General features: G+C 34.1%; 1 protein-coding gene across 1 annotated transcript; it reads left to right on the top strand.

Moving 5' to 3' along the window:
- The first annotated feature begins 9,216 nt into the window (after positions 1-9,216).
- On the top strand, positions 9,217-15,410 carry LOC141698096 (acyl-coenzyme A thioesterase 2, chloroplastic-like). Its single transcript, XM_074502708.1, has 5 exons — positions 9,217-9,846; positions 11,069-11,246; positions 13,806-14,272; positions 14,499-14,627; positions 15,117-15,410. The coding sequence occupies exons 1-5, from the start codon at positions 9,307-9,309 to the stop codon at positions 15,249-15,251; spliced, it is 1,449 nt and encodes a 482-aa protein (XP_074358809.1). The 5' UTR covers positions 9,217-9,306; the 3' UTR covers positions 15,252-15,410.
- Positions 15,411-16,332: the final 922 nt, after the last annotated feature.

Here is a 16,332-nt window from a genome sequence, read left to right as displayed (position 1 = left end):
CAAGTTTCTCAAACCCGAAATATCAAAAGTCTACACATAATTAAAAGTACTAAGATTGAGTCGCAGCTCGAATAATAATTCAATAATAAAGTTCAATATGAAACAAATAAAAATCCAAACAGCATGTTTAAGTCATCCTTATTCTTTTTGAAAATCCAAACCTGAAATATATACACAAAAATGAGCTACGAAACCCAGCAAGTAACTATCGTTCAACGACTCAAAAATTAAAATAAGATTAATTAAGAAAATTAAGAACCATATCTGTGGGAAAGGTTTAAGAAAACTTCAGAGGACAAGTATTTTCCTCTGTTAGCTCATTTTAATTTGTGAGTCGTTGAACGATAGTTACTTGCTGGGCTTCGTAGCTCATTTTTGTGTATACATTTCACGTTTGGATTTTCGAAAATAATAAGGATGACTTGGACATGTTGTTTGGATTTTAATTTGTTTTATATTGAACTTTATTATTGAATTACTGTTCGAGTTGCGCCTCAATCTTAGTACTTTTAATTATGTGTAGACTTTTGATATTTCGGGTACGAGAAACTTGATCATTTTGGTTTAGAAATTGAATTAACGTGTTTCGCTTATTAGTTTTTGTTTAGATTTAATATCCTGAAAAGTCGGGATGTTACAATTTGGATGCGCCAAAAAAAAAATTTTGACACGTTTTGCTAAACAGGACTTAGCATAGAAATATCAACCTAATGATATATTCTATACTAGGCTGTTTATATCAAATAAACAAAGGCAACAGCTAAAGGCACATTTTTTGAGAAAATTCAAATACCACTTTTACGAGTCAAGACTGATCAAATTATTTAAAAGCGAGTCACATTCAAATATTTTACTCGCAAATATATTGAATATATTTTTTGTATATTTATGTTCAATTTATAGTGTCAAAAATCATGCTGTTAGACAAAAATAGATTTTATTCCGAAATAACCGTTAATCCGTATTTATCCGGATAAAATTATTTTTAATCCAAACTTAATTACTTCCCAGACCTTATAGTCTCAATTTCATAAGAAATATTATGTTTGAATATTTTACTAGACAAAACTTTTATCTAATTCTTCAATAAAAAATATTGTTTTAACATTTGAAAAATTCTAAAATATTCTCCGGATATCTTTTAGACTTGAAACTTGGGATTTGTCACATGTATCTTGTCTTCTACCATGTTAATTAATTTCATTAATTTTGAATGACTTTTTTTGGGACCCCTAAATCGGTACATTATTGATTTATCGGTCGCTTAGAAGTCATAAAAGAGGAATGAATATTAAGGTAAAAAATTTCCTTGTTCCTCTGGAACCATTTCTAAAGGATCCTCAAAATTTCATATGTTTTCAATGATTTTTCAATTTTCGTTGAAAAACACATTTTCGGTCAGCAGTAAGCAAACTGTTCGGTTTTTATTCATTTTAAAAATGATAAAAACGTTCAAGCCACTTTCTGTCTTCAAATTTAATATCTAACAATTGTGTAAATGAGTTGTAGAGACCAATTTGCACTTGTCATTGATCCTAGGTACCCATTAGCTTACTTTTTAAGCTAAAAATGCTTTATTTTTTGCTATAAAAATAAGCCTAAACCTCTCATTTTCATAAGGCATTAGTGAGCCATTCTTCGTTTTGAGTTAGCCGGGACATATCTAGAGAAAGTTGGGAAAAGGACCATCAAAGGGCTCCGGCTCTCCCTTCCCCTCTTCAATAGCAGTATTGGCAACAAGGAATTATTGAATGAAGCTCCGCCAGGTTGTACCGGTTCTATCTTGACATGCCTTTCGGCAACAATCCAGGCTCTTTGCACACTAGGCCCCCCTGCCTGAGCAACAGACATGTCATATTCTTCACTGGCCTTGAACTCGGCAATGATAGTGTAATAACTCGAATTTTTGAGACCTTGTAAAACATTTAATGAATAGTAACCCTGACAGACGGGAAAACTTTTGAGCCCACACTATATAGTGCATAAGAAAATGAGTTTCGGAATAGATATTACGACTATACGTACCAAATGAGTGTATGTAAACGCTATTAGTTTTCGAAGAAAACGAACTTTGAAAAACAACTGTAATTACGACTTATCAAGGACTACGGGAATCATAATATAATTACGAGATTAAAATCCTACGGATTTATATTCAATTAGGATAAATAAAAATATAAGGAATAAACACGAAAAGAATTACATTGCGAACCATTTACGAATAAGTATTGCGGAGAACGTTTAAGTAACCGAGCGAACGCGTAAACGATTAATTAAACGTAACGCACTAACTAAACCATGGTAAGGAAGTAACCATGGTTACTTCATCAAATAGTAAGTTAACCCTAGGATGACCAAGCTAGCTAGCAAATAGTGTGCTAAGGAGCTAACCTTGTAGTTTAGCTTGTAAGCTAGCAAGCTACAAAGATTTGTCCATGGATTTGGAGACAAGGAATAAACCTAAGCTATCATAGGAAGAATAAAGATCAACTTGCAAAGATATTAAGTCACCTTCCAAGAAGCAACCTAGAATTCATCCAAGAGAAGCAACCAAGGGCTATAAATACCCCCCCCCCCCACCCCCAAAAGCTCCAATTCAGCTATTTTGAAGAAAAGAAGGAAATTGCAATTCAAAACTCCAAGCTCTAGTTCTTGTAAAATCCCACAATTATTTCCCAAGCCTCCTAGCAACTAAACTAAGGTAAGAAAAATTTTTCATCTCTTTTTATCAAGGTTTGATGGGTGGAATAAATTCAAGAAACTCACTAGTGAATAGTGTGAATAGTAACCTCTCTTTGGTTTCTTGATTTTAATGGTGGTTTTAGGTTCCAAAAATCATACCAAGCACTTCCAAGCCTCCACCATCCTCAAGAACACATCTCAAGCTTTCAAGAAAGGTAAAAATTTTTGGCCTAACTTTATTTAAGGTTCATGTTAAGATCCATTTAGTGGGTGTTAGTGAACCTAACTTACTAAGTGTTGTTTATGAAATCTTGATGATTAAGTTAAGTAGATTTAAGGTTGGTTGTTGTTGCCTCAAGAACATGATGTTATTGAGAGGAGTTTGTGTGTTGATGATGATATGATGATTGTTGGTGGTTGTGTTGATAGTTAAGGCATAAACGAAACCCCGATCGTAAACGTAACTTCATTAAAAACAACAAACCGTAACTTTAAGTTTCTGCAGAAAGTCTCGAAGTTGTAAACTGTAGATTCTTGAGAAATAACCTTTTTTTAAGATAGACAATGTTATAAGGATCGTTTAGGCGCTTGAATCGCTTAATTCCGATTTACGGATCAAAAGTTATGATCGTTTTAGTAAAAGTGTTTTACGCGACAAAAACTGCTACAAATCACGAATTTTGAAAATATAAAGGATAGACTTAAAAGTATTTATAAATCATGAAATTTTTACAGAGAGTAACATGTGGAGTTTCCTAACTGTCATAAAAATTTCAAGTGAAAATAATGATTTCTCAATTTTATAAAAATGTCGGAGCCGAGACCGCGCGAGTAGAAACCGTAGAATCCTTAAGCGGATCCGACAACGATAATGAGAATGAACTCAAGATACTTAGGAAAATGAAGTGACCATAAAGTGTTTATGACTTAAAAGAAATGTTAAAGGTAGTATGAGTTGAGAGGGTGTATAATGAGTAGCGCATGAGTGCGAGTTACCGTGAATTAGGACGGAACCTAACGAAATGAAATGTGTTTATGGTTATAGATTTCCGAGCGGAACCTAGAGCATCCTCCACCTCGAGATACCCAGGCAAGTTTACAAACCCAACTCCATTTTTTTGTTGTGTTGTGAAAATATTGTTTTACTATCATCGCATAAATACTATGTTTGCCATGATACGTAGTTTTGAATTTTCGCATAATATAGCGATGTTGTACGATAAGTATATATCGTGAAATGTTATTTCGCTTTAAGCGTAATGTATGATAGAAGACCGAGGGTCGGTCGGGATTTAAGATAAAATGCGGGAATCGTTCCGGAGATATTATAGGATGGATATAAGTCCATAATAGTACGTTTTAAAGGGACTCATCGTCCACTTACGAAACATTAAAACACCTCGAACTTTTAAAACGATTTCCCAATGAGCATATTCCCTCAACTATATTTTATTGATTTGGATATTAAATATTATATACGTATTCCTTTATTATAGGAGTAGTATACTTCAACGTTTATTTACTCAAACCCGATTAATCATTATAGATTATTAATTATGTAAACACAAACTAGTTGAGGAATATTATTTAAATAAATCTTTTAAAAGAATAACTCATTCGAGGTATGATGAATATCAATTATCATTTAATTATTTATAGACTATTATTTAATTATTGATTATTTATTTGAGGATTGTTATTGATTTAAAGATCATAGATCCTGATATACCTTCTGATTTAGAAGTATCATTCGAATAATGTCAGATCGTCGGTGAATATTATCCCGACTTATTATTATATTGAATATAGTTTCAAGAAGAAACTTTCCCCTTATTAATTATCTGTTGACAACGGTCAACTCACATCCCTAGTACTTCCTCCGAAATTCTCAGAAGTACGTATATACATATATATACACTTATATTCTAAAAAGATAAATTATCTCTATCAACAAGCAAAATGCTTGGGGAACTTCGATGTGGTTCAAGTTCCCGGGATGGATAGAATTCTGTTGAAGGACAATGGAGGGGTAGACTCTGGTACTACGTGTGCTGGATGGGCTACCAAAGGTACCGCATGCGAAGGTACTTTGTGTACTCAGGAACTTGTGAAGTATGTGTATACCCGAAAATGGGACACGTAGCCCGAATGCGGCCAGGGTGATACCCGAGAGATGACGGTATTAGTCCTTTTACTAGTAAAGAAGGTTACTTTCCGTAGGACGACTGATCATCGTATGCGGTGGCTCTTGTGAGATGTCCAAAATCTTCCAATTGGAATTGATATGCAATACCGTAACCCAAGCCTAGGTGCTGGGATTACTATTAAGATATTCGCAGGTTATAAAAACCCCTTAAAAGAATTATTCTCATAAGAAGGTGTGGGACACCGAGAAATCTACTTTTAAATAAAACATATATATATAATATATGATGTTATTATACAGTCATTTTCATACTGTACATTATTATGCTGAGCATCTTAGCTCACACTTGTTTTCTTAAATTGACACAACACAACAGTGAATCAAGATGCCTGCCATGAGAACCACAGCCAGGAAACGGGTAGGAAATGGCCAGCTGTTCCGTAGATTGTTTGGTGCAGTACCTCAGGTAGTCGGAATAAGCTGGATTAGTTTTCAGTTGTTTATAGTTCGGCTTATTTATAAGTATGGTTTATGTAAAGTAAGAAATAAGAAGCGTATATTCGGCCGGCGGATTAACCTTACTTAAAGGTCACCCCCGGTAAGACTAATTACATTTGGGTTGTAATAAAATTCTCTAGTAATGATGGTTCGTTTCCAAGACAATAACCTGTAGTGTGTGTGTGTTAAGTGTGGGGTCGTGAAGCGTGGGTATTTACATATTGTAGTGTGAGTTGTGTGAGTTTAGATAGCGTGGCTTCCGAGACTCCTGACCCCGGGTTTTGGGGCGCCACAGATAGCATCCTTATCGAGATTTTCCTTAGCCGCCAATTCAACTTTCACTCTCTCAAGCTCCTTCCCGGCCCATCTGCTCAGGCCTTCTCATCCTTGATATGACGCTTCAACCTGTCTTCAACAGTTTTAAAACCCTCCCGGTCCTCATCAAGTTCATCTTTCAAGTTATCCGCCCGGTCTTTCTCAGCATCAGTCTTTTTATTGGCCTCCAGGACCTCATTGAAGGCTATATCAGAGCAAACGGCAATAAAACTTCCCACCTATTAAAAGGAAAGAAAGAATAACCAAGTAAAAAAAAAGAATAGTACCCAAGTATAATAAAATCAATAAAGGATCAACATACTTGTCCCCAATACCGGTATCCTTCTTAAAGGCTGCAGCCAACCCGAATCCCTCTATCTCATCCCAAATAATCATCAGCCGAGATGTCAAACATGAAGTTAGCAAGGTCGACTAGGGTTTTGGTTCCCAGTTTCACATGTTCTTCATCTGAACCCTTCCCCTCAGAATCACAAATGACCCTGTCAGCAACAATTGTCTTACCCCGGGGAGGCTTGGAACCCATGCTCTTCTTCTTTTTCTTACGAGGGGGCTCGTCATCATCAGGAATATCCTGAACAAGAGGATCAACATTTATTGGTTCGGCACCCAGATTCACCTCGTTCAGGGGAGCAGAGGACCCAGCGCCCCCTTCAACTTCAGCCGACCCGAATCCAGCACATGCAATACTCTTTGTTTAGAAAGCAAGTCCAAGACTATTGAAAGCAACAACATAAGCATAAGAAGACATGATAGCAGCGTAATCCGGATTGTAGTGAGGCAAACCTGAAAGAAAATAAAGAAAACCAAGTCAGAGTAGAAAAGCTGAGCCGGGCATAACAATATAAAAGGACCCGTATATGAGCTGTTCAAAAGACCCAGGCATAAAACCACAACAAGAACCGAGTATACAACAAACAAAAATAAACAAAGGAAAGGAAAAAAAATACTTACACCCAAAACTGAAAAGTATCTTGTGATTCAAAAATATACCAAACCAAACCACAGAGCAGTTGATAGACCCTACCCGGGTAGGACCCCCTGTACTTGGTTTTAACCAAAAAGCCCTAACCAAAAACAGTTTCTTTCAAGAATCAAAAACCAAAATACATCTATTTTACATATACATACAATAATCAACAAGAACACCAAGAACATGCATAAAAAACCCAAAAAAAATTCAAACCAAAATCAAGACAAAGGCAACCAATTCCTTACAGATCTAAACAAAAAAACTGAAACAAAACACAAAGCAAAAAATATCTAGCCAAAAACAACACATAAAACCCGTATTTTACATCAAATTTGATGAAAAAGAAAGAAAATCATGCAAAACTCGAAAGTACAATACAGAAAAAAGAAGGAGAGTGAACTCAAAAGTCGGAAGGAGAAGTAGAACAAGGGAATAGTGATGGTGAACGATGAAGCAACAACAAGGAATCAAGAACAAGCATTCGACACTTCAGAAATTTGGAGGAGAGAAACTAAAATGGTGACTATTGGTTTTTGTTGAGGAATAAAAAAGTAAAAGGAACGGGACACATCTTTTTAAAGGGGTTAAGAGGTTGAACCGTCCCTGCCACGTGGCAGGAAATGATTGAATGCCCCTTCAGTTACATATATACATAAAAATATATGTATATAAACCTACAATCAAAGCTCATAATCATTATGGGGCGTATTTCAAGGAGCAATAACTCCCACAATTCAAATTGAGGGGGGGGATAATTGAAAAAATGCTACAACTTCCCCGATTATTTGGAATTCAAAGCCTCCTACCTGGGTCCCTTATCTTCTACCTGGATCCGGATTGGGGGGCAAGAAAGTAGCAAAAAATTTTAAGGTAACCAATTCACTTTAACTTGAATCCGGATTGGTATCTACAACACCATACCCGGATTGGGGGGCAAGAAAGTAACATAATTTTTCTAAGGCAACAAATTTCTTCAACTTGAATCCGGATTGGTCTCAACAATACTATATCCGGATTGGGGGCAAGAAAACAGCAAAATTTTTCTAAGGCAACAAATTTCTTTTACTTGAATCCGGATTGATCTCCACAACACCATACCCGGATTGGGAGGCAAGAAAACATCACAAATTTTCTAAAGGCAACAAATTCACTGGACTTGAATCCAAATTGGTCTCTACAACACATACCCGAATTGGGAGGCAAGAAAGTGGTAATTTTTTTTAGGCAACCAATTAACTGACACGCGTCAGCACACCTTTGGTGCATCTTAAAGGTGGTCCTTACCTGAACACGTGTACAAAGTCCATCCGAGCTAGGCGTCCTTCGCCACCAACAACGAACGACCCTGATCTAAAGGCACCAATCCCTAAATCCTACCTTTGGGCTATATATATCTCAAGGGGAAGAGACTTAGGGGTTACGCTTTCTTACACACGAGTATACACACACAACCACCTTACTTTCCTACCTATCTTCATCTTTCCCAAAACGAGTTCTTACTCTCACATCGGAGGCGTCGCGGGGCTCAAACCCCTCTCCGGTGTTATTTTGCAGATATCCCACAACCGCTACACCACAACCATGAGAATGGTCCAGACGCGGCGTCGGAAGGAGCAGCCCCGTACACCTGCGCTATCACCTACCATTCCATAGGTTGTTAACATCGTTTAGGGGATTTGTTTTGCAAATTAATTCATATGACAATTATACCCCTACATTAATATCTATATAATATTTAATTCACCTCGTTATTCATTTATTAAAGTTTATCAATTATTGTATAATTAATATATGTATACATACATACATACAATATATATACACTTAAATTGATACAGGGACATACACTTATACATACACATACATACATAGTCGTATATTCTTATTTGTCATCAATCTAACCTTTTCATGAAATGGCGAAATATTATATTAAATTTAATGAAAATAAAAAATAGAATAAACTATTTATACAGATATGTACAATTTATATTTCACTACATATATCATATACTCCCACCGTCCCATAGGTTCTTAACATCGTTGTTAGACGCAGAGATTAAAAAAATAAATTATGTTGAAAAAAAATTAAGAAAGCGGGGGTAAATTTTGGAGCCATTATAAAAATAATATGTTATTTTAGGAAATGTTAACAATCTGTTGAAATATTCAAAAATAGAAATTTATTAAAATCATATATTATTCAGTAAGTAAACTTACAACACTGACGTCAATTGCCTGTATAGTATGACTCATCGATTACATTTGTAACACATAAATAAATTAAACAATTAAAAAACAAATTAATTTTTTTTTATATTTGGAGTGATTGTTATACGTCTGGCACACATAATCACTTGTATTTATTTTAATTTCTAAGTATTAATATATTACAAATATCATTTAATTTTGAAATGACAAAAAATATATACTAACGTGATTTATTACTTACTTCGAATCTTGGTCACTCACGTTCATGCTTCATATGCATGAATAAATAAATTATTAATTCATTAGTTAATAACATAAATATATAATGAACATTTTGATGAAAAAAGTTTGAATTTGGACGATATAGAGTATGCGAGCGAGTTTCGGTGACCAAAATAAGGAGAGGGGAATAAAAAAGCAAGAAACAGGTTGGTTGGATGCAAAGGAGGGAGGGAGGGTTCCAGTTATGAAATCAAAGAAACCAATTTTTAGTAGTATAATTTTTGCTGCAAAAAATTCATACAAACCATCAAAACCCAATTCATCACTCAAATCTTCAAACCTAATCAATCATTTTAGATCACAACCCATTTCTTTCCTTGACAAGTTGTGGTATTCATCTTCATCTAGCAGCACCCCATCAGACCCTGATTCTGTAAGTGTTAAATCAAATCCTGAATGTGATGAGCCCATTGATGCGGGTTCGTCCATTCGAAAGCCCATTAGTTTATGGCCTGGAATGTACCATTCTCCCGTTACTAATGCTCTGTGGGAAGCTAGATCAAATCTTTATGAACCAGTAATCCCCAATTCCCCAACTAATATTAATAGTAATAATATCAAACAAATCATTCCCAAACCCCCCTCCAAGAGCAGGACTAGTGTTGTTTATAAATTCTCCACAGATTATGTTCTTCGAGAACAATATCGGAATCCTTGGAATAGGATGAGGATGGGCAAGTTGGTTGAAGACCTCGATGCCCTTGCTGGAACTATTTCTTTCAAGGTACTTTTATGCCTTCCCTATTTTCTTCCATTTTCCGCAAATTCTACATTTTGTAATCGTTAATGTTGTTAACTTATCACCATCCCTATTATTTGCTCTATTAAAGTCACGTGTTAGCTTCAAAGTAGTCAGTATCTGATGCTACACAGTTTCAAACCTTTATACACAAATTGGTGCTCCTGGTACCACCAATGTACTTGTCAAACCATACATTTATTATTTTTTAAGGATGAAATAAATCGCAACACAAGGTGTACGTCGAGTTTTTAGGTGCTAGACAAATTAATCTCAGCTAATAGTGTGTTGTAGGATGAGATACACCTCTTGTTAGATTCTAACTTAGTATCTTTGGAATGCAACTGGTTGCTTAAAACAAAACCTCTTACTAAACAATCCACTTCCATGTATAGTTCAAGTACTACTTTGAAATATTATGTACAGATATCCATCGAGAAAATATTCTCTGGAGACATGATAATTTGAGCCTTTGCAAAAAACACGGTCAAATAAAATCATAAATTTCTATTTTATTAATATAAAAAATAATCATCCTCATGTGATATCATTTTATTATATGAAATTATATCAATTTTTGATTTTTAATTTCATAAACTTAAATAAATAATCATTGGTATGTAATAATATTTTTTTGTATTTAAAAAAAAATTGATTTCGTGTGAACGGATTAATCTTAAAGATATATAATATGATATTGATTGCTTTTGTTTATTAGGTTTAACAGATAAAATAACATTTGAGAATGCCATGTAGACAGCATGATACACATGATCCATATAAGTGACCCGACTTTTTAGCCGTGTTTTCCATTTTCCCTAGAAAAACCTATGTGAAGTTTATAGTTTTCTAGACTTTTCTAAATCTTAGTTGTAATTTGAAAAAGTATAAAAACAAGGTTTTCCATTTTTTAAGTTCTCTATTTAGAAAATGATGAATATGAACAGTTTTTTAGTTTTTCTAATTTTTAAAGAATTTTTTTCTGTAAAAGTAGGCAATTAAACAGTCCCTAACCATTTTATACATCAAATCTCATTCCATTCCCTCTCATGCCAACCAAACACAACATTGTTTTCCTAAAGCTTCATTGTAAATTAATTATGCTGCCAGATTATTAATTACTTGGACTGCTTGGTATTCAAGTTTCTTCCATTCATTCTAAAAAAACAATTGCTTATATGTGTTTTTGAATCTTATTATGAACCAGCACTGTTCCAGTGATGAGACCTTAACAAGTCCCCTAATATTAGTCACGGCATCTGTGGACAAGATTGTTCTCAAGGAACCAATTCTGGTTGAAAGAGATGTGACAATAGTGGGTTCTGTCACTTGGGTTGGACGATCATCTATGGAGATTCAGTTAGTAGTTACTCAGGTCACAAAAGGTACTACTAGTATATCATGTCATGCTTTCTTTATTTTCGACATATAAATCTGCATCAATTGTTATCACTCCCTAGATTTTCACTCTATCTATTTATCACTTCCTGCTTAGCAATTCTCAAGTTTGATTCTCAATATGCATCATGAATGTACCAGATTACAATTAATATTTGGTTGTCGAATATAACTAAGTTAAAATCACCCATGTGTCTCTGATCTTATAGTCTGTTTTCTTAATGAACAAATTCTGGAGTAATTTTATGAACAGCACCAAACATCGAATCATACTCCTTTACCATCGAACTTCTTTTGTGGCACCTCAGACTAGTTCTCGTAACATGCACAAGAGAGTTGTCCAGAATATCAATTCACGAGCCAACACTTATTTAAATTCACATGTGACATTTATATTTTGTAGGTCAGACTATCATCAACTTCTTAATTATTCAAACCCAACGGAAACCATGATATGGATTTTCGACCCCTTTCTCTACACACATTTCTTAATATTCCTAAAATACAAATCCACCAAAAGTCGTAGGGAAGTCATTGTAGATTAATTTTTTGCTAGTCTATATTAGTACTGATTGCACTATAGGCTATAGGTAGTTTACCTCCTTTAATCCAACAAGTTTGGCGGCATCTACAACTTCATCTCCTACTACTTTTACGATCGGTACTCTGAGTTTATTTTGCCACTCCAGATGCCTTAAGAATTCATGATCATGTTAGTTTCATAGCCGACTCTGTAAAACAATGGCTTGCCCTCATTCATCGTCTCCCTTGTCAATGAATCAATAAATCCTCCTTCCACGAAATCTCTGCCAACATTATTTTGAGCAATTACACCTCTCTTTCTCTGCTCTCCTAACACCATTATCTAGCCAAAAAAATTCACTTTTATTAAATTCTGAACATTTTTTCCGGTCAGTCATTTCCGTCAAACATTCATCCTACCTTGCTGTTACTTGAATAAAAATTGTCACTCTGAGCTCGAAATTGTACCTATAATTGAGGTTAACAAGTTGTTGTTTTGACAATTGCCGATATTGTGCCACTTGTCCGTGGAATGTCGTACATTCATATATATATATATATATATACATATATATATATAGAGAGAGAGAGGGAGGGAGAGGGAGAAGGGGGTTTAGGGGGAGCCCTGCCCCCCTCCAGATTTCTCAATTTTTATGTTGTAGTATATTTCTTAGTTAATTGTCTCTACAGCTTAGCTGGTTGGATGTCGCGTTTTTTAACTTGTTCACCTGGGTTCAACTCCTCATACATGTCTTGCCTTTCATTTTTGAGCTTTTAATCCTTATTTTTGTAATTTTTTTTGTTTTCAACTTTTATGGTTATTAAATGTATTTAAAAATTATAAACACTTCTAATCATTATTCTAGTGAATTAAATTTTTGATAACAATGTGACATGATTTAAATTTTGAATTTTATTTTTATATTAAAAATTTTAAATTATTTGTATATATATAAATTTTGTGATAAAAAACCGGACCCCCCTAAATTATCGCTCTGCGTCCACTATATATTATATATATATATATATATATATATATATATGCACCTTTCATGTTGCTTTAGGTTGGAATTTAAAGAGAATGAAGAGTGGTGGCTTGAGATATAGTAGCTGTTGGCATCAAGATATGCATAGAGATTTGGGCTTTTAAACCCGGTTGCACTTATGCCTCCTGTTTGGATAATTAATATGAAAGTGCTTATTGCTTACAGAACGTGAAAAGGCTGAATGTTGGAACATCCTAACATTCTCGTCAACTTATTATTTATCTCACATTTGATAATGTCATACACTATGTAGTTTACTTTCTCTTAATGCATCATACAGTGCAGATTCCATAAATTTTCATTTTCAAAATATTCAAGTTTCGTCTAAAATTAAGTGAACATAAGGTTTATATATTTTCTTACATTTTAATAATTTATATTTATATTTACATATTTAATATATAATGAGATAGTTCCGCATATTACGTAAATATTGTAATTTTTCCTTACATTTTTACTTTTAATAATTTATATTTCAATATATCTCTTTATAAGTATCATTGTTATAATTTTATATTCATGTATTAAAACTATTCTTAATTAAAATTTGAATTTTTTCACTTATAATTTATGATTTACCACACATATCACCAACTTATACGTCAACTGATAGTAAAATTATGTAAATACCTATATAACTTATAAACAATAATTTACTTATCACTGTACTTATCCACTTCAAGATGTAAGTTAATTTGTTTAGAATATCCCAAACAGGCCCCCATACTTATAAGGAGAGTGAGGATCTGATGAGGGTAGCCATGATATTGGAAAACTTTTGACATGCATTAATTTAACATTTCAAAGTCTTAAATTCAGGTTTGTTTGAAATAACTTGGAACTGGACCGAATCCAGTTCCAAGTTTTTAGCATTCTCAAACTTGCTATTTGAGTCAATTCCAGCATTTCAAACGAATGGCTAGAAATCCTAACAGGCCATCGGGTATTTCTTTTCTTTTAAATCTCGTTATTTTGCAGAGAGATCAGATGACTCGGACTCAGTAGTTCTTACGGCAAATTTTACTTTCGTTGCTCGTGATTCCGTTACTGGAAAGTCAGCCCAAATTAATCAGGTAAAGCCCGAAACCGAAGATGAAAAATTGCTTTGGGAAGAAGCAGAAGAAAGGAACAAGAGGAGGAAGGAGAAGAAAAGAGAACAGGGGAAGATAGATGCTGGAGAGGTAGACAGACTCAATATTTTGTTGTCTGAAGGGCGAATATTCAGTGACATGCCAGCTTTGGCAGATAGAAACAGCATTCTCATTTCGGATACATGTCATCTTAATTCTTTAATTTGCCAACCACAGCAAAGGAACATCCATGGTCGAATTTTTGGAGGGTTTTTGATGCGAAGGGCTTTTGAGTTGGGTTTTGCAACTGCTTATTCATTTGCGGGTAGTGCACCATGCTTTGTGGAAGTTGACCATGTTGATTTCCTGAAACCTGTGAGTAGCCGCAGTGGTATCATCTTTTAATATGCTTTACTCTATGCTACTAGTGTTTTCATGTTAAAATTATCTCAATCAAAATTTGAGTAATAATAGAGTTAAATTACAGTACATCCTATATTTCTGCGTTCACATTGGTGTCTAGCAGAACTCCAAGCTGTTAATGGTAGTATTCTAAAAAATGCTTTCTTGTTCAATGTTGATATATTATCTATTACTGCAGGTGGATGTTGGAAATTTTCTTCGATTCAAATCATGTGTTCTGTACACGGAACTTGAAAACCCTGATAAACCTCTAATCAACGTCGAAGTTGTGGCCCATGTAACACGGCCTGAAAAGAGGGTCAGCGAGGCTAGCATTCTTAATTCCCTATTAAGCATGTCTCTTGAATATTGCAGAAATCATTTGCTTCTAGATTTCAATGGGACCATCTACCAGCCGGTTGCACTCATAAATTGCAGCAAACTTACTTCTAGTCCTAGATGTAATCATATTAAACTTTGTTTTGTCACCACTAATTTGTGGTTAGCACAACTAAATTGTGCAATTGATCTATAGGAATTGAGAATAGAACAGAATATCTTAGCCTCCCATTTCTATAATTTTATACTTGCCAAAGGCATGAAATTGCAGAAGGTAATTGCCATTTGGTTTCCCTGCAGCAGCTGAGCCAGAAATGTTATAGTAGTAGGTCTAAATCACAGCTCAACCAAACACTTCTGCATAGAAGTGAATAACCAATTCTTGCAGTTTTTATTGGTTAAAACTTTACCATGATATAGGATGCAGACAATTTTTGTGATGAAAGTTTGAATTAGTTTGTGCTTTCTGCTTGAACAGGTATCCAACAAGTTTTACTTCACATTCACAGTAAATTCAGAGTCCCTTGGCCAGCAGATACGCAACGTGGTACCAGCTACTGAGGACGAGGCACGTAGAGTAATTGAGCGCATGGATGCTGAGACCGAAAGATAATTTGAGGAGTCTATCTTCCTTTTTCTTAGACAGGCAATATTTCAATTGTCCTTATTCACTTTCTTTAATATATATACTTGGTAAAGTGGGTCTGAGATTTAAAGAACCGAATTGAAATATATTAAATTGAGATTCAGTTTTATAGCTGAATTAAAGAAATCGACGGTGATCTGAAATGGCGAAAGTCGATCTGATCGGATCTAAAATTAGATTGAAAGTAAACCGAAATACCATATTCGATAATGACTTGAAGCTGATCAAAATTAAAAAGAAAATTATCAGAACCAAGTCTGACTTATTTTGGATTCCATTCTAAAGTAATCAATTCTTTAGAAAAATGGTGAATTAATTTACTTATTTAGTTATTAAGATTGAATGAGCCATGCTCATGAATCATGAGTCATACAAAAGTAATCAACTTTTTATTCATTAAAATTAAAATATTTATAAGAAAACTCATATTTTGAAAAATATGAGATGATTTTCGTTCACTTTAGACCCGGACAAACTAACAGTATAAAAGAAAATAATTACTACAACGACGAATTTTGAAAAAATGACGGTTTTATCTGTTTTTACCACTCTTATTACACGAATATCAACTTTTGAGGATGGTGGTCAATAATATCCTACTAAGAACATCTCAGTTATTCAATCAATTATCATATATATTATATATAAATTTGGACATTATAATCATCTAAAATTATTGGCTAAAATTATAGCGGACTTTCTCATCTTAATTAAATTTATCGAATGACTCTAAAGCCATAATAAAATTATAAATATATAAATTTAATATTATAATAAGTCTTGTTGGAGCATATTATCATACAAATTCAACAAATTTTATATAATTATTATTTATTTTATTTTAGACAACGATTTTAGCAAATCATGAGATGCTCTCACGACCATATCCCAAATGCGTAATAAAAAAAATCCATAACTTGCCTAAATTAACATCATACTGCACCCGCACACATTCTACGCGCATAGTACACACATTAGTTTCCCCAAAACACTTCAGGGCATGTTTTTAGACCGTAAATAACACTTTATATCATGTTTTTAATAATTA

This window comes from Apium graveolens, chromosome 11, assembly GCF_009905375.1.
Source record: "Apium graveolens cultivar Ventura chromosome 11, ASM990537v1, whole genome shotgun sequence".
NCBI classification, from domain to species: domain Eukaryota; kingdom Viridiplantae; phylum Streptophyta; class Magnoliopsida; order Apiales; family Apiaceae; genus Apium; species Apium graveolens.
Note: the sequence above shows the minus strand (reverse complement) of the source record. Positions and strands in the feature narration are given on the sequence as shown.

What these genes read in the sequence shown, in the direction of transcription:
- LOC141698096 (XM_074502708.1), top strand. Translation starts at nt 9,307, where the DNA reads ATGAAATCAAAGAAACCAATTTTTAGTAGTATAATTTTTGCTGCAAAA. An exon ending in ATGTTGATTTCCTGAAACCT is followed by an intron (nt 14,273 to 14,498) that starts GTGAGTAGCCGC and finishes CTATTACTGCAG; the next exon opens with GTGGATGTTGGAAATTTTCT. An exon ending in CTGAAAAGAGGGTCAGCGAG is followed by an intron (nt 14,628 to 15,116) that starts GCTAGCATTCTT and finishes CTGCTTGAACAG; the next exon opens with GTATCCAACAAGTTTTACTT.